This window comes from Cottoperca gobio, chromosome 21, assembly GCF_900634415.1.
Source record: "Cottoperca gobio chromosome 21, fCotGob3.1, whole genome shotgun sequence".
Lineage (NCBI taxonomy): Eukaryota > Metazoa > Chordata > Actinopteri > Perciformes > Bovichtidae > Cottoperca > Cottoperca gobio.
In genome coordinates this window covers 19815267-19834346 of record NC_041375.1, presented here as the reverse complement: position 1 = coordinate 19834346, position 19080 = coordinate 19815267, and the positions used below count along the sequence as shown (strand labels likewise).

The 19080-nt window shown below is 43.0% G+C and overlaps 1 protein-coding gene across 10 annotated transcripts in view; it reads left to right on the top strand.

Annotated features, from left to right (window-relative positions):
• The window catches only part of dachd (dachshund d), a 93289-nt gene that overhangs the window by 50424 nt on the left and 23785 nt on the right, over positions 1 to 19080 (top strand). For all 10 annotated transcript variants that reach the window (XM_029459082.1, XM_029459081.1, XM_029459078.1 and 7 more), the window contains exon 3: positions 6315 to 6467. In XM_029459082.1, the coding sequence (XP_029314942.1) occupies positions 6315 to 6467 (153 nt within the window). The remainder of the gene's footprint in view (positions 1 to 6314; positions 6468 to 19080) is intronic.

Below are 19080 nucleotides of genomic sequence, written 5' to 3'. Positions count from 1 at the left end.
TTCTTCTTGTTATTCTTCTTCTTGTATTATTCTGTATCTTCTTTGTTATTCCTTCTTCTTCTTCTTCTTGGTATCTTCTTCTTATATTTCTTGTTCCTTCTCTCTTCTATTATTCTTTCTTCTCTTCTGTTATTCTTTCTATTCTTCTGTTATTCTCTCTTCTTGTTATTCTTCTTCTTCTTCTTGTTATTATTCTTGTTATTCTTCTTCTTATTCTTCTTCTTCTTCTTGTTATTCTTCTTCTTGTTATTCTTCTTGTTATTCTTCTTCTTCTTGTTATTCTTCTTCTTGTTCTTCTTGTTATTCTCTTCTTCTTCTTCTTCTTCTTCTTCTTCTTCTTCTTCTTCTTGTTATTCTTCTTCTTGTTATTCTTCTTCTTGTTATTCTTCTTCTTCTTGTTCTTCTTCTTCTTCTTCTTCTTCTTCTTCTTCTTCTTCTTCTTCTTCTTCTTCTTCTTCTTCTTCTTCTCCAAGAGGCAGCAACGCAGCGTCTGTGAGTGGTTTGGAATTCAGTAACACAGATTGGGCCATCCTTGTGATTCAGTACAATGGAGACTCACAGGCTAGTGCTTTGAACTCTGGGAATAGGGTGAGGTCACTGGCTATCTGCGGCGGAGTATAGAAGGCGAACTTAAAGGCCGAAGTGAACACAGAGAAGGACAATGATGAGAAAGAGCCATGTTATTTAGTGGAACATAAAGCAACTGAAAAGCCTTTTGATATCATCCCCTTTAAGCCCAGAGGGACTCTATGATCTTGACATTTAGTCAGGGTATTCAGGGGGCAGAGATAAAATAATTGAGGTTTTCGGTCTTCTCATAACTGCCTTAAGCTTCTCAACTGTGGCGAGACGTAACTTTTCCATCAATTTCTGTGTTATAATTAAACCATTTATTGTTTTGATTATGGCGTTAAGCATTAAATGTCAAAGAAGTTACAGATTTTGACAGATTCATAATTAAGTATAATTGACCACACGTAAGTTAGCATCTAAGTAGGCGACTAATTGATCTCCCTGTCATGTCCAAATGTACTGATTGATGATAAAAAAAACGACATTGAGAAACTGTCTTAAATAGTTACACTATCATGTCATGTCATATTAGTTCATTTTTTCAGATGAGTTAGCGCCTATGCACACACACACACACAGAATGTGGGCCGACGGCTTTTTCCCCTGGCTTCACCGATGCTGCGAGACTCCACGAAAAAAGCCACTGCGCCGTTTAATGTTGGCTGCAGAGAGGCAGCGAAACACTCCATGAAATGTTTAGTTCACAGTCGCCCGTCATCTCGCTCCTGGTGCTACATTTGCAAATGCACCATGTTGGTCATTCGTCCCCAGCTTCTTACCACTCAGGATTGATTGCTCCCATCTTTTCAAAAGGTCTCACCTTAAGATAGATGCAGGACATCTTTTTTTAAATTCTAATCGCGTAAATGTGCCACGACAGCACCAACGTCGCATTCTTCACTCAATTCACTCTTCTTTTTAGGAATTCTGTTTGCTGCCATTTCTTCATGCAAACTGTAATCGGCTAATGTGTTTTTGTTTTTTGTTTTGTACATATTAGACATAGACATTAGACATAGACACACATCATATTAGATTCAAATCAATAACCATATTCAACACAGTGGAAAGATGTCGTCGTCACACTCTAACAAGACCAGGGAGGCCTATGTGAAACACATTGTTAACATATGTAACTTTGCCCTTGACACCAGTTCCATTTAGAAAAAAGGACATCTTAATATGCTTAGGTTTCCATTTAAGGAAATACCCTCATATATGTGTGTGAAAGCACACGTGTGTATGTGCCAGTGTCTGAATGCGTGCGGGCTCTCGTTCATGCCCCAGGGGGGGTTTGCGCTGGAGCCTTTCCAGTTGCTGATGCATTACAGGCAGATTGGCCCCCAAATCGGATTATTTGCTGTGGACTGACACCACACTGAGATGACATCTCCTTTAAAGTGGAGAGGGCCTCCACTCACACTCTGGCCACTACTTAAGCAGCAGCTTCAATATAATTCATTTATGTCCTGGATATGGCTTCAACCTTTTGAATAAGGCAAGAGTACTGCATTTACCATTAGAGAAATGAATGTCACCTCCGTCTAACCAGGGTGTACTTTGCTGATAAAAACAATATTTTCTAATGCATCCTGCCGCTGCCTCACTGTCCAAGCATGCGCATGGATTCCTGTGCCTTTCGGAGAGCCAGTTCTTCTCACAAGTACTGCAGGTGGAGACATATTGTAATATTTATGTTCGTTTGATGTACAATTAGCACGTCAGCGTCTAGAGTGGATCATCTAATCCAGTGCCACTTCAAGCTGCTTTAAAATAGATCCCGTATGCACCAGGTAATTTAGTGTCAGTTCTTTGTGTCTCTATCCCTCCTATTTCGGTCCGCTGCTTGTCATAAGGTTAGCGCGCTGTGTAATTGATACTAAATTTGTCATGATGTGGATAGCACAGTTCAAGTGGTGCAGTGTACCTAAGAGTCGCGTTGTTCCCAACCCCAGTTTGTCATTGCTGCGCTGCCACCAGTCCATGCATAAAATTAGGCGGCCATGCTCATTGACATGGAGTGTCTCTTCCCTACTTATCCCGCTCGCCCGATAAATAAAGTGTGTTTTCATTGTTGCCCACGGTGCAGTGCCTAACAGAGACAGAACAGAAACACAACAGATAAGCCTTGCTTATTTTCTTTCTTTTTTTTTAATCACTGCTAGAGAAAGTCGTAAAAGTCAGTCTTTTGTGTACTGATGTGAAGTTAATCTGATTTTAATTTAATTATACGAGTTAGTTGCGGAGGGCACAGGCATTGGGGTGTTTGTTGTAAGAATGTTCTGACATTGGCGCAGGTATGGGGCAGCTAGCATGTTAATTAATGATGAAGATCCTGACAATATGCAGAGGCATGACAGCGTTAAGCCAGTCGGCTGCTGCTTCCTTTGCATATTAATAGATCCTTCATTATTATTTAATATGACAGCTGCTCCAAGGGCTACCATCAGACCTTGTCTCTGTTATTTGCTGTTTTGTGCTCCCCATCTGACAGTGGCATGCTATTCTCTATTTGTTGAAATGTTCCCTTTTCTCTTCTCCGACTGGTGTGGCTCTCTACATGTGGCCGCGATGCGCCGTTTTGCTTCGTGCTCGGGAGGATTCTGTCCTGCTCACCGCGTCTATATGAGAAAAAAAAAAGTGTCTGAATCTAAAGGTGACTTTGAAAGAATATATGAGGCGGGATTGTTTTGTTTGCATAGTAATGAATGCAGATTAGCGCTGAGTGGGATTGGTCTTGTTGACGTTTAGACTTCTAGTGGCTTAATAGACTTGTTGCTGGGCGCCAAACATCTTCCTGGCTTCCTTATTACGTCCCCTGTATTGAGGTGTGTGTTATCTGGATGTGACAATTGATCCGGTGAAATGAAACAATTATCAGAACAAAGATTTCCATTCGTGGCGGGTGTCACTTCGGCAAAGACCAGCTGGAGGTTGGAGTGGAGTGATGAATGAAAAATGGGAAAGAGATCATTCCATCTGTTTTACGATATTACAAATCAATTTCTTAGCACTCGTATACACACACGGCACACGACTCACATTTAATCATTCACCTTTTTCTTTTGTTCTCTCTCTCTCTCTCTTTAGTTTTGCTGTTTGTTCAAATAATGTCCACTTTTTAGAATAAGAAATGTTGAGGACACGCAGGCTGCAGTGCAATAAAGCAGAGTGTTCTCACAGCCGAAGTTAGAGAGCAACAGAAAGCACCACTGCGGCACTCCTTTGAGCGGCACCTGATTTGTGGGGGGAATTTATCACACAAACAGCCCAGAGGTGATTTCAATATTTACTCGGCAGTCTGTTCTGCATACATCTCATTTGGAAAACAGTTGACTCTTGCCCATTATACACAAATGAAGGCTGACCTTCAGACTGGGCAGAGGCCACATTCATTATGTGGAGAAGTATCACCTTCTTATGAGGCGATGGCTTTTTTTTCCCTTCCCTCTGCTCTGCCCATGCATATTGAACAGCAGCCAGGGCCCATTGCAAACGAGAGGGCCCTCGCTGACATGATATATACTGTACGTCAATATGGTACTGATGTATTTTAAGATGCAAACAAGGCTTTAAATTATATGCACCTCCATGTCAGTGGCTCAGAGTGACTCTCGCCATCTGCCTATCAGCTGGGGATGAGAGGAGAGGGTGCCTGGGCCGGTATGTTCTCGTGTGGGTGTTTGTCAGTGTGTGTCTGTGTGTGTGTGTGCGCATGCTCTCATGTATCTATTAGAGCCACATGTTCGATTTCTACCTCTCCTTGTACTCGTGTCTGCACTCAGATGCATGGCTAATAGCTGCTCTTGATTCCCATCACGGAGACGTGACAGCTTAGTGATGATAAACGCAGACGTTGCCTTGTTCTGCGTCAAACGCAAAGCAAACCTGCATATCCAGTGTAAGCAGCCCCCGCTGCAAAAGGGGCAGGTGATATACCATATTGTGGATATGAGTGATTCAACTAATAGGTACATATCTTTTTCTTCGCCATGCATATTTGATTTTGTTGCTGGGGTTGGCAAGAGGAGTTGTGGGACTCTCCTGAGACACACCAGGCCTAGAGGAGCTTTAGCACTATCTGTCCCTGCTGTTTGAGACCAGCCTCATGAATAAAGATTTCAGTCACGTTCCGTACAGCAGAACCCTGGAAATACCACAATGACAAACCAATGCTTTATGATCTCTGCAGTGTGCTCAGCATATGTATGTCTGTAATCTCAGACTTAGTATATCAATCATATCAAGTCCATTTTGATCGAGGCGGACGAACATGTTGAACATTGCTATTGTAGTGTATGTTTAAAGATGGCAGCGGAAATGTGAATGATCAGTTAAAATGTGATGCCAATAGTCATTTAGCGTGCTCGTGAAAACAGCAGCCTCAGGCCGGAGGAGGGGCCACGTAGAATTGTCAAAGATGATGGCGAGTTGTCAGAATATTCCAAGTGATATGTTTAATGGAGAGTGTGTAATAATTGCGGTATTGTAATATTGAAGCTAGCATCCAAAAAAAACATAGTCATTGTGCAACCGATGTTACACAGACACAAAGAATGTCGGCATCGGGAAAAAATATTTTTATGTTTCTAGAGTTTTTTCTGGAATGTGAAAAAACTCTAGAAATATATACAAATATTTTATGGACCGTAAAAAATAACAAAAAAACATTAATATTTTAATGCCTTTGAACAAAACTAAAAACACCACGTTATGTTACAATCTATCCTCCTTTTCTTTCTCCTTTTTGGTGCCCATGTGCCCCCTTTTTTGGCTTTTGCCTCATTAATTTCTAAAGTATGTTGGGTTTTGAGAATGTAATAGAGATTACATTTAATTGCATACATACCCTCACATTTTTTTTTTCTGGAGAATATTATTTGGTAAGTTTTCACACACAGCCCTTCAAGTATTGAATGCACTCAAAGCCATTTACAAGTATTTGAATAAAAGAAAAAACTGGAATCCTTGGTACACTGTTTATAGTTTTCCATTCTGCTTGATGACTGGCCTTGACTCTCAGAAGAGCTGAATTATTATGAGACACTAAAGTGTATAGCTGTGATGAATTTGAATACCAATGTTAGGCATTATTCAGGGCGATTAGATCTGTTGAATACATCAGAAGGTATCATTGAAATACCCTCGATAAGGTTTTTGAGACACGGTTCTCACATTGAACCCGTCTCACTTCTAAATCTTCCTGAACCTCCGTGTCACCCTATTCCTCTATTAAATACACACATACTCTGTGTATTATAAGTTGTACACACAAAACGCTTGCATAATGCACTATCAACACTATCTACACTGCACCTGTTTTCATCAAGGTACAAATACATCAATACAGTGGGGAGGAATACCGAGTCTGTGAAACATTTATAAAAAAAACATCATATGCTGCCACACACACACACACACACACACACACACACACACACACACACACACACACACACACACACACACACGCACGCGCGGATCCATCCTATCGGCATGATAACCTGCTGTGAAGATATCCCCTGTCAGAAGATGAAAAAACCAAACTATGATCTCATAGGCGCTTATTCCCCGTAGTGTATAAAATTATTCATTGTTTTATTATTTCAAAAGTCCTTTTTCTTTTTTTCTTTTTATTCGCCAGGGCAGGTTTCTGAAAGGTTTTGCAGGTGCAGTGGCTCAGCCCCAGCAGACATGTAGCGGTCTGTAAGCGCTCTGTCTCTTCTGCCTCCACTCTCCAGGTCTGACAGCAGCGGCGGCAGCAGCTGCCAACGCAGCCATCGCAGAGGCCATGAAGGTCAAGAAGATCAAGCTGGAGGCGATGAGCGGCTACCACGGCAACGCCAACCACCATGGGGTCGACATGGAGAATGGAGACCTCAGCTCCAGCGTCGGTGAGGATGCCCTTCACACACACGCTGTCACAAACACACTCACGCTCGGAGAAGAAGAAGAAGAAGAAAAAAAAAGCGGAAGACAAGTGTTTGTTGCAAACTATTGTAATGTGCCTGTACGGACACACACACACACACACACATTACAAACTTGCATCCTTATCACTATGTTGACACTGAGAGGATTGAGAGCACTGAGAGCAATGCTTGTGTGTGTTTTTAGAAGAATGCATTTGAAGTGAGTTATGACACCTTTGGTCAGAATACCACATTTTGCAGGAATGTTAATAGTAAAAATTGTCTGTCAACTTTTGGCTGCAGTCTAGTGTTCAAGAGTTAAGGCAGTTTTTTTTATTAATTATGCCTCTTGCAAGAAATTGGCAACCAATTATTGGAAAATAGTAGGGCGTGTCATAAAACGAATAAATCACTTTTTTTTTTATGGATCATGCAAATCTTTAATATTCCAACTCCGGGGAGGGGTGGGGAAAAAGCTTCTCACAGTTTGATGTTCATAGTTTGTCTGACAAACGTGTCGAGATCCAAGGATTACAATAACAGAAAACATAATCGCTTCTACGTTTCACCGTTGGACGCGGTGAAGACGCTATTTCTCCGCATCACAAGCGAAAGGCTTATCGCTTCGTCCTTGACTTTCTACCACAATTGAAAGGAAGTATCTTTTTGATATTAACCCAACAGACAAACACATTTAGGGGGACCCAAAAAAATAAAAACCCTCTCTGCCAGAGGTGATGAAAAAATACAAACCAAATACTTGCGTCTCCACCATTCTGCTGTTTTCCTAATAAAATGGGGATAGCTTGTTTTTGTTCAGTTTGTATGCACTGTAAACATCCACCATGGTGAGGTAAGTCTTGTTTTCTCTTTCAAAGTATTACACTTTTGTGTTGAAAAGTTTATAAAAAAAAAAAAAGCCCACATTGTTAATAGCTAAGTGAAACTGTGAACACAGTTTCCCAAAGCGATCAGCTTTTAACAAGATCTAATTGAATTGCAGTGAGAGCATTGGTTTTTCCACTATGGTGCCATTTCAATTAATTATTAGCCCGAAAAATGCAAAAGGATTTTTCCTAATATCACACAGAACCACTTAGTGTATTAAAGAGAATGATAATGTATGTTAGTGCGGATTCATGAGCCCATTCCAAATTACAAACCAAATGTAATCCCTGTAGCTTTGGTTGCTAAATGGAGGTTTTGATTCACTTACTTGTAATAAATGGCTCCAGTCCTGAATGCATTCCATCAGTAATACTTGACACCGTGGAGCTTATGGTGTGTGAGATGAAAACAGGATGTGTTTCTAAGCAGATTTAACAATGCAAAATGCATAAAGTGTGAGGTCATCACTCCAAGAGAATGGAGTATGCAAAAAGAAGAATACGAGCCGACGAGGTCACGGAAATAAAGATAAATGTGAGTACCAACAGCAAGGCTATGGCAATGGAGCTAATAAGAAACTGTTTTATCTTTTTACAATTTAAATTGTAACCTTGAGCCCACAGCCAGCCACACAAGCTCCCGGTAGAATCATAATTCTGGCGAGGGGGAGCAGCTCTAGGTGTGGGTGCATGGGCCACAGCATTAGCTCTCTGAGTGAAATATATGGCAGTGACGCCTCTCGGCCCCATCCACAATCAATTGGATTCTTTTCCTTTAATATTTACTCGCAGCGATGAGATGCTCGTCTGCATGGTGATGAACAGTCTGCCACTGGCGTTTGAAGGTGACCTGTCAGTGAGTATGGACAAATCTCTCGCTCGCAGAAATGTAGAAAATAAATCATTAGGGGCAGGCAGTCAGACAGGGGCCTCTCTCTCTCTCTCCCTCCCTCACTCTCCTCGGATTTAAATCAGCTCAGATTTATGATTTGAATTAATGCTTCGTTTGGTCAAAGGAATGGTCGCTGAGACAAATGATGTTTGGTACTGAAACCATCCTAATATTGATTACCGGGTGTCGCAGCAATCTCTTGTTTATATCAAGCACTCTCCCTGTGACAGGGTGGCCAGCAGGAGTCATCCTGATAATACGCCGGAGAAATATGGCCCGCTCGGCAAAACACAGGGCCGCCAAAACACAGCGAGCGGCGCGCTTGTCTCCTTCGTATCGCCGCGGGCAAAAAGAAAAGCATGATTACAGAATTAGTTTCTCACTCTGGCCAGCTTTCACAAACTATTTTAGGGTGTGAATGCCTAATATGTCCAGCGCCCCCAAGCCCATTATCCAATAGCAATCCAAACATATGAATCCCTTGACTGATATAGCACGGAATGGGAAGAAAGGGAACGGCATTTGTCTGCAGCTTTTGTTTGGACTGGACTGTTGCTCACAGTGCTGAGTAGGGTATGACTTCATACTGTTTGTCTCAGACCACAGCTGCTCACAGGAAATGGACTGGAGTTTTATAATTAAAGTGAGACGGACACAAACGGATGTGTTTACTTACACAAATGATGTTGCCAACCTTGATAGGAATTGATAGGATAATGTGCATGTTTCTGATGATACCACTAAGGACATAGATCCATTTAATCAGAACGAGCTTCTCCCCCTAAACCCATTGGGAAAAGAAATCCTCCTCGTGGGTTTACAATACAGGTGCCACATCTCAGTGTTGGTCGTCTGAAGCAGATCTCTGTGAAGAGCTTAAAGCAAAGCACAACAGAGGCAGCCAGTGAAGGACACTCTGTTCTGTTTGTAGAGTTGGATTGCCCGTCGCTGTCTTTTGTGTTGATGTAAATTGAACGGGCTAATGTTTCTCCCCTCGCATTAAATATTCATCACAATTAGACCTTCCTGTTTGCATCAATGTTATTAATAATAAGGGGGGAAAAAACAGCCAAAATAACCAAACATCCTGAGAAAGAAATGGATATGTGTGGAGGAGTAATTGAGGGAGAGACGGATAGAAAGAGATATTGAGAGAGAGAGAGACAAATTAAAAGAGAGATAGAATGAGAGCTGTCTTTCTTTGATTTTCCCCTCTCACCCTTTAGTTGATAGAGGGAGCCTTCTCAAAGCACAATGTGGATTGTTCCTGCGCCTCTCAGGAAATGCCACAATTACAGATCACAGACCAAGCAAAACATGTGTGGCGCTGGGCCTTTAGGGGGATAAACAGCCCGCCATTCCCTCCCAGTGCATTGACCCCAGCCACAACCTTCATTACTGGGAGAGAAAATATTGTCAGCTGCCCACTAACAAACACCTGCCAATTTCAAGAGAAGGAATTGTTTTTTTTTTCCAGCCGTGGAAGGAAAATAAAGTGTTTCTTAGAGCCGCAGAAAGGGAGTGGAAAGATAACATAAGGCAGCGTTCAACCCTTGTTTTATTTTTTCTGTCTCTTTTGTTTTCACTCTGTCTTCTGTACTTCTCCGTCTTTCGCCTCCTCCTGTCTTTCTTCGGCCACTGGGTGCTGCCCTGCCACTCATCTGACTCCTCTCCACACAGCTCTAATGGAGCTGAAATCCTGTGTGTAATTAGATATGGGAATTCTACTGTCATCAGCCAGATGATGCCACGACATGCCGAGCAAATACCTCGCAGACCGACGGCGGAAGTGAAAGCCGCCGCTAACTTTATGCTTTTAATGTAGATTTTTGCATTAATCCTAAAGCCGGTACACCACACAAGCGGTTGCATTCTACAGCACTGCTTCAAAACCTGAAAGCCCTTTTGTCTCACATCTGTGGCTTCGGTCCAGGCTGTCTGCGCCCAACCGGGAGTGGAGAGCCACATGCTAGGCTGAAGCTGGACGGCTGGTGACAGGTACCTGGAGTGTTGCCTGACTGAGAGTTGAGAGAAGAGGTTCTGGGTGAGATGATGAGGAAGCATCATTCTGTCTTCCCAGGGTCATCAGGCTAATTTCTGTAAGCCCCGCCCTCACGCTTGTATGTTTGCGTATGTTTGTGTATGCGTGTGTGTGTGTGTGCGTGCGTGCATGCTCACGTGAGAGAGAAAGAGGGGGCCTTGGCCCCTGAGAGCGCTCTGTGAGGAGACCACAGCTGTACACTCCCAGCAGCTAATTGGTCCTTATCTAGCTGTCCCATTCATCTTCATTTTTTACCAATTACTGAGCATTATCTGTGTTCTCAGTTGGGTATGGGACTTAATCCTTTTTGGTTAAGCTGGTGCTACAGCTTGCAAATTTCAAATGGAGAAGGGGGGGTGATGGGGGAGAAAGGAGGGAAAGGTGGAGGGGAAGGGGAGGGGAGGGGAGGGGGGGCAAAAGTCATAGCAAAAACAAACTCAGAAACTTCCCATCATCCCTCACTGGCAGGAGGAAATCAATAAGCAATGACATCATACGGAGGAGAGAGGAAAAAAATGGAAGGGATCAATTATTGGCGTTATAATTCAAGTCCTTGTTTGCAAACGTTGCAGCATCATTGATTAGGCTGTTCTTGTTGCACTCACCATTATTGACTTGTTAAAACCATATTTTCTCATCATCAGTGGTTTTACGTTTGCGGTCACACAGATAACAGCGCTTTAAGGGGGCTTCATTAATTATTCAAGATGTATTCATTTTAAAGCACAGCGAGTCCAAATCATCCTGTTTACTCTACAAACAATACGCGTATAGTACATTGCTCATCCAGAAGGTACATCAAGACGCTGCAATCTGGGGCAGTTAGCCTTAATTTTCTAAGATCAATGCATAACTAGGCTCCTCTCTATATGGGGTCCGTGCTTGGCCATGCTGCAGAGCTGAGTGGAGTCAGCCTGCAGACCAGGCACTAATTACTGGAGTGTTTACTGCTCGAATGGATAGCATTTGTACCATTTTGGATCATATCAGTGAGTCAATGTGCTCGACAGATAAATAAGACATTATGATGACATTGTGAATAAATGAAAATTACAGAGGAAAAATTATAGTCATCAATTATAAAAAAAAATAACACAAGTCTAAAAGGGGTAAAATGAGCAGCTCCACACATATGTATACTTACGGCACGTACAGGCATGCGTGTCAGCAGACACAGACAGTCGTGCACACAAAAGCAGGACACATATAGAGACACTGCTCCAGCACTTTGATAGGGATCTGTTTGGTCACACTCTCTGCGCCAGCTGTCAGCCCAGCTCCACTGCTGCGATTTAATTAGTCTGTTTATGTCCTTTCTAATAATAAAGCTCTCTGGGTGGAAGGACACATCCAACTAGCTAGCTGCACACTCCAACCTGCTAGCTACACTAGTGCTGGTGGCCCAGCGCAGCTAAATGTGGGCCATAATGGAGGATGGTGGCTACTTTCTGCTTCTCTAGACAGAACAATGGCCCTCAGGCTCAGATCTAGTATCACCCCCTACTCAATCCTAACCTTAACCATTAGGGGATAAAGCACATACTGACCTGATATGAGTATCTAGGGGCAACTTCATCCATCTTCCTCTCTAGCTCTCTTGTGGGAGCCTTTGTCAGCCGAAGCTCTTGAGAGAGACTAGATTGTAGCCATAGGCTGAATGGAATCCATTTCAAGAACATATCATAACACCTCCTTTACTGTGACACATTATTGTCTTGTCAGATATACGCAATTACAACGTGGTTTGTTTTGATTGTCTTCATTCTGACATCAAGGCTGCAGCACTACTGGACAAAATAGAGTCCGTTTAAAGCTGCAGGTGTTGGGGGAAAAGGGGAGTAATGGTATTAACGGAATCAGACACACTGAGCTAGACGGAGAGTGGCAGAGCAGACAGACAGCCTTCCAGCCTGAGTAAAGAGCTTGATGGGTCTCTGTCTCTCTCTTGGGCTTTGGCCCTCACCATCTCTCTATTAGTCTGCCAGGCTCATGGGAGCCAGGTGACAGATAAGTGAAGAACGACACACACATTTTAATAGACATTTCAAAAGATAAACCTGATAATCATTTCTTTTTTTTTAATGAAGTCTAATGTCCTCGTTCTAATTCCAGTTGCATCGCCTGTTAAGCATCAGCGTAATACTTGAATATGCATGATTGGGAAATTGTGCGGCACACTGATGTTGCACACAAACGCAGACAACTGCAGAAATAGATTACAATAACAGGGGGGATTGATTAAACATTATTTCTGTAATGATCCATATCAAGTTTTATCATCTTTGAGTGGCGGCGGAGTCGCAGCTTCACATAGAGGAATAGACACAAGGCGAGACAACAAACCTCGCGTCATGGAAATATGTGTTTGATTGTCTCTTGCGGTTAGTTCACAATAGCAGGAGCAGAGCTATAAAAACAACTGACCAGTCGAGTTGTCATCCCTCATCAACATTAGGCCTCATTTTTCATTAATTGGATAGATTAATCTGGAGCGCTTTGATGCGGGGGTGATGCATGCGTTTGGCTGTCCCCTCCTCACTATTCTCTGTCAGGTTGAATTTAGCCAGGGAAGGGGCTGACCTTTTGAAAGTGAAGAGATCAACACAATTTGAAAAGACAATGTCACTTGGTGTAAATGTGATACGTGTAATAAATGACATTCAACCTTTCGGTGATGATGAGCTTTCGCAGGTTGTAGTAATGTGAAATATGCACAGTGTGTAATTGCGTAGATTGTTTAACAGTTGTTTTTTTCCTCACAATGCACAGCTAAGACGCCGCAGCATTAGAGGCTGGATGTCATTTGCTCTCGGTTCACGTTTATTACGTCTAAGAGGAAAACATTAGCGCAGAGTGATAATATTACCGCGTACACAATAACAGTAATGACACAATGCGGTGATGATACAACAACCAAAACGACTCTTTCACTGTGATCGCCCCTGCAGAAATGTTCCATGCCGCAATCAGGGGGAGAATCAAAGAGCATATTGTTGCTTCTGTTCCACAAAAGCACTCTTGTCGGTCGCCTGAACCGAAAAAGGTGTTTCTTCTCAATTATGATACGGGAACCCTCATCCAAATAGAGCTATCAGGCATACTGAGGCCAGACATCTTCACCATCGCACAGCTTCTCCTCTGGGACCGAGATAAAGAGCGAGAGAGTAGAGCATGTTCAAACGATGTTAAGGAATTTCGCAATCTCGGCGTGTCCTTCACAGTGTGAACAAACAGAGGAAGGTATTTCTTGATAAAAAAAAAAATGTTTAAAATCCCAAACAAAATACTCATTCCAGCTAAAATAAATAAATAATTGAAATAACTCTCAACATTGTTGTTTCTTCTAATTTTTAACCTGTATAGCTAAGTGTCATTAAATCCAAACTTAACAGAAATAAATGTTTAGACTCCAGTCACGGTGCAGTTCTTTTCACCTTGAACTCATTAGCACTACTGTAAACTATACACTGCATTACTGATTTTCTCTCAGGAGGTAGTGATGCTAATTTTGTAATTAAAACGGATGATCTGATGACCACATGCAAACTGATCCCTCCCCCCCCACCCTCCCCCTCACCCCCCCCCCCCCCCCCCCCCCCCCACCCCCCCCCCCTCTTTCCACCAAAGTGATATGACGGCAGAGTGGGCCGTGATTGATAACGCTCGTCAATATATTTCATTTCAGGTGCCTTAGTCAAATGACAACTGGTTGTCATTGACTGAAAGCAATCTTTTTAAAAGGGGAGCCTTTGCTAAGTATCAGATGAAAATGATTCCTCTGTCTGCTTGGGTGTCACTGTCTGTAGGAGCTTTATTGATTGGGCTTGAATATATTGCACCCGCAGTAGTAACAGCTGCTGGTAATATCTCGCCTCTCCTTCTGCTCTCCTCTTCTGCTCACAGCACTTTCTGTGCCACCGCTTATAGCGATCAGATGTCGGCGCTCTCGTGCCGACGCTGTGTATTTATCAAGAGTGATGTGTGACAAATGTAAAGTGAGCTTGGTTCCGACCCAAATTAGAAAAGCGAACAGTGTTTGCTAATGTGTCCTGAAGGCCTGGCTGTCCTGGCCACCCCCAGCCTTGTGCATGATTGCGTTAACTAAACCCACCATTGTCTCCCCCGCTCTATACACTCTGTGTTATCAAGCACAAGGATGTTGGCATTGGTTGGTAAAGGTCATTTACTATAATGAGATTTGCCACATGCAAGCATATGGCTTGATTATTGCCCTGTTCGTTAACATTTTCAGCAAAGAGACAAATAGACAGCTAAAACGGGCTCGTGCGGGCGGGCGGGTGGGGGGGGGGGGGGCGGCGGCGGCGGAGCAGACGTGTTTAGCATTTTTCTCTTCAAAGATGGGAAGAACTTTTTCCACAACAGATCTGTCACTGAGATGATTGATCTTTCAATTTTCGTAAGGAATGCGTGCCATTAGAGCCGAGGATTGGAATTATCCTATAAAAGTTGCCTGCTTTAGGTTTTATGCACTTAAAGGACAAACACCTCTGTCTGTCTCCTCGATAATTCCCACCACATGTTACACTCCAGCGGTTTGGGTAGGAAAGCAATTATGTTACCTCATCAAACCAGAAATGTTTTCTTATCATGGTTTCTCTTACATTACATTACATTAGGCATCTTGGCAGGAAATCTTCGCCCACCTGAATCATTGGGAAGTGTTTTCTCTTTATCCTGGCATGCAAAACACATTGTGTTTGTTGCGACGTGAATTAGCTTGAAATGTGTCCAATCATCACGGCTCGTGCAATGTAAAGGATATTGTTTGCATTTGTTTTTATGTTTGGCTGGCTCCATGTGTGCACGGACCTACACACAGTTATCTATACGCCGTCACTGTCTGAGCGTCGTACTCGTATGTGTTCATGTTTACCTCTCCTTGTTACCGCAAGATGTTTTCTTTTTATGTGTCCCGTGTGTGTGTGTGTGTGTGTGTGTGTGTGTGTGTGTGTGTGTGTGTGGGCGCATACATGAGTGTAAAGCAGGTATTTAACAAAGGCAAGATGTTTGCTTTATTATCAACATTAACTGCGTAAACACAAAAGGCTTCAAAGTTTCATTCAATGACACTGAGGAGCTGAGGGTGGCTACATCAAAGCTCAATACCTTCCTCTCTCCCCCCATTTTAATGAGAAACAGGACTCGCCAGCCTTGACTGAACCTGCCATCTGCGTGTGTCTGTTTCTTCTTGTTTGCGTGTGTGTGTGTGTGTGTGTGAAATGTGGAAGCAGTTGTGTTTCTGTGCATATGTAACCAATGCGCTTGTGTTGTCTAAAGTGGCACCACAATGCCAGACTCCATATTTATGGAAGCTGTGTCTTAAGATGTAATGGCTGCAAGGCTCCCTCTATATCACATGGCAGGGCTTCTGATTTCAGAGGAGATTAATAGTTATAGTAAAGATGAATCGCTGATTAGTGCTGTGGAAAGACCTCTAAATGTCTTGCCACATGACAGACACTTTTTCATGAGCCGTTCATTTCCTTTTGGGACCGGTGTGCAAATCCACGATACGACCACAACAAAGACTCTCCATGTGTGTGCACCGCCGTCTCACCTTTGTTGGAGAAATACATACACGACATGGGGGCATTTTACTAGCGCAATTAGGAGGGAAAAGCGAGATTGTTTTTGCTGCGGCGGACTGCGTGTGCATTGTGGCAGTCAGTCAGTTCATTTAGCTGCTTGACTGTAATGGTCCTGTTCAGTTTGACAGATCAGAAGAGGGAAAGAATATCTCAACACCATGAAAACCAAAGGCTTAGCGCTGAGCAAATCAGGCCTTTGTCTTGTTCAATTCAAATCAAAGGATAACCAGGAATGTTTGTTTGACAACAGCATTTACAATGCATTGTTCTGAAGCCCAGAGCCTCCCAAACAAAGACAGATAGGCTTTAAACAAGTCATTTAATTAGCACCGGATCCCCAGCTTTGGCTGCGCCAACCAATTATACATTCCTGAGGCATGTGCAGGTCCTATTTCACGGGAGCGAGAGGCAGATCCTCTCCAGCCCTGTCTCTTACAGTACATCTCTCCCCTTCCATTTAAGAGAAGGTAAATAGCCAAGACAGACAGCTTCATTAGCCAGCGTCTGAAGAGCGCAGGGCCGATTGTCGCTTAAATAGTGCGCTTTTACTGCAGGCCCAGCCGGCGACCTCCGATCAATTACAGCTGACATTATTGTTTGTCGGGAGCTTTTTTTTCCTGGACAGAGGGAGTAAAAAACGAGATCAAGCCTGAGCTTTGGCTGGAAATGTAATCTTCCCCCTCTCTTTGGTTCTTTCGCTCCACAAACAATAAATCATTCAGTTGAAGAGATAATAAAGTGCCAAGTAGGAGCTAGTTTAATTTTTGTCAGGGGAAATCTGTCCACAACAGAGTTAAGGGTAAGGGGCTGGCTGCTACCTCCATACCATTTTCAATGACAATGGCTTAGTTCCTTGTTCCTTATTTTCCTCCGCAGGGTTAGACGTCCAGAAAGGCTGAAGTCCTGTTTAGATGAAGATTAACTGCCGCACAAATCACTGCAGGTTATCATTTCTGTCATCAAAATAAATTACTGCTCTCTTTTTAATCATTTTAAAGCATTCAACATTCAATCTTTTTTCGGTGTGATGCTTTTAAGTGTCGGACCTACCGTCAGCCGTGCGGTTTGGTTCTGATGTAACAGCTTTTTAATCATGCCGTTACCAAGGGCTGTTTTAATTCATTCCATTCATCCTCCGTGATTCAGATCTTTGCTTATCCATGTGTGAACTCGCGAGCACTGCACGACATAATAGCTGAGCTGTTTATATTGGTATTAAGTGATTTGTAGTTTTAATGATGGTAAATAGGAGTTCACCTTTACAGGTCCCTCAGGCTTACTTCAGGTAAATTACTCCAAATGCATTGTTTATGCCCTTCAGGAGAGAGAGGGGAGGGGAGAGGGGCTTGTGGGAATTCACCTCTCATCAGGTCTGAACTTCTCGATCAGAGATAAACACAAACTGACAAATATGTTTCTAACGCTTTGCCCGCTGGAATATCTGCACGATATCCAGATGAATAATGAGTCTGATTGATTTGTGTGGTGAAGAAATACACAACAATACCTGCGTTGGTGTTAAACAAGTCCAGGACTCAAGTACTGCAGCGGTTTTACTCAAGCAAGAATATAAACCTAGCAATTGAGAAGGAATTAAAAGACAAAAAAAAAACACCTAACTGTCATGCAAAAATGCCAAATTCCTTGAATAAACCAATATCCTTCTCACCTGGCTCCTTTCAGCCACAAATAAAGGGGTTTAGTGGACCCTCGTTGGTCTGTGGAACATTCCCCTGCAGCGGCCTGAATGGGCCTTTATGGGAGAAACAGCGCTTTAGGATGGGGTGACATGAAAGGGGCAGGACAGGAACTGAAAGCGAGACTAATACCACTTAGAGGGAACAGAGGTCCAGTGTTCCCCCCCCCCCCCCCCCCCCCCCCCCCCCCCCCCCCCCAGGCTCTGTCAGGTGGAGACACATCACAGAAATTCATATACCATCCAGGACAAGATATAAAGAAGATTGTGATTTAATAGTTTTTTATTTGACATGATTCTCCCACCTTTTTTTTTTGATTAAAAATGTGGCTTGCTTGAAGTCCACGTGTCTTTATTGGTGTAGGTGTTTGATTGAATGGGTGTAATGTATCCACCTCAAAGGCAAAATAAGTCTCTTCACTCTGGCCCTTGAGTGGCCTTGAAAGGCTGATAGGTAGCCTAAACCTCCCCATGTTGTCCTACAGTAAGTACCCCCCCGCAATCAGGCCCTCTGTGGTGTTTTTTAATTGAGCTTAGCCTGCTGAGTGGTAATTGATTCAGTCTGAGCTACAGCAGAGGCGCTGATACAAGGTGCTGCTTGGCTTCCGCCTTTCTTTTAATCTCCACTGCTTTATATTGTTTGGGGATACTCGCCGCGGAGAAACTGCATGCCATCTTTCTTATGGAAATCAATGCTTCTTTCAGATGGAGGGGAATGACAGAGAGGAGTACTTCTCATGTCCTTTCATTTTGAACCAGTGTCCTTCTCTTTCGAGGCGTCGCCATGCAGATCTCCTTGCCCTTTGGCTACTGATGTTTTGTCAGAAAAGAAGAGTGGAGTTGTTTTGTGGATCGGCTTTCTGTAGCACCGAATCTTTTTTTCACGCAGCTTCTTTCTTTTTTTTGTTTTACCTTGAACCTCGCTGCCAAGAAAAAGAGAAAAAAGGAGTGAAAAATCAACAGAGAGGCTCAATCAGATCCAATAGTGTCTGTGAGGTTTTCTTTAAAGCATTTGAGGAGAAGCATCTGAGTGGCGGAGGAATGAGACCAAACTGTTCCCAGTCACTTTTGATCCTGCCAGTTCAAAGTCACCATAGAGCAGAGGAGGAGGAAGGGGGGGGGGGGGGGGTGTATAGACACCTAGCTTTGACCTTCTGTCTGCGCTCATGTCCTTTGAAAGTTGGCTTGTTTTCATTAAGCCATTCAGAGGCACAGTGCAGGGCCACAGTTTGACTAACTACTAACCCCCTATGGTATCTTTATAAGACATTCTTTACATTTTCGGACTACTAATGTCTTAAATTCTCCCAATTAGGCGCCTATTGCTCGACAGCAATTGAATAATTTAAAACATTTGTAAGACATCTCTGATGTTGTAATGGAATAATTTGTGTGCATATTTAAAAGAAAGAAATGAAAATCCCATTATTGTGCGAGCTGAAAGCCTCTTTTTTTTGCTCTCTCTCTAAG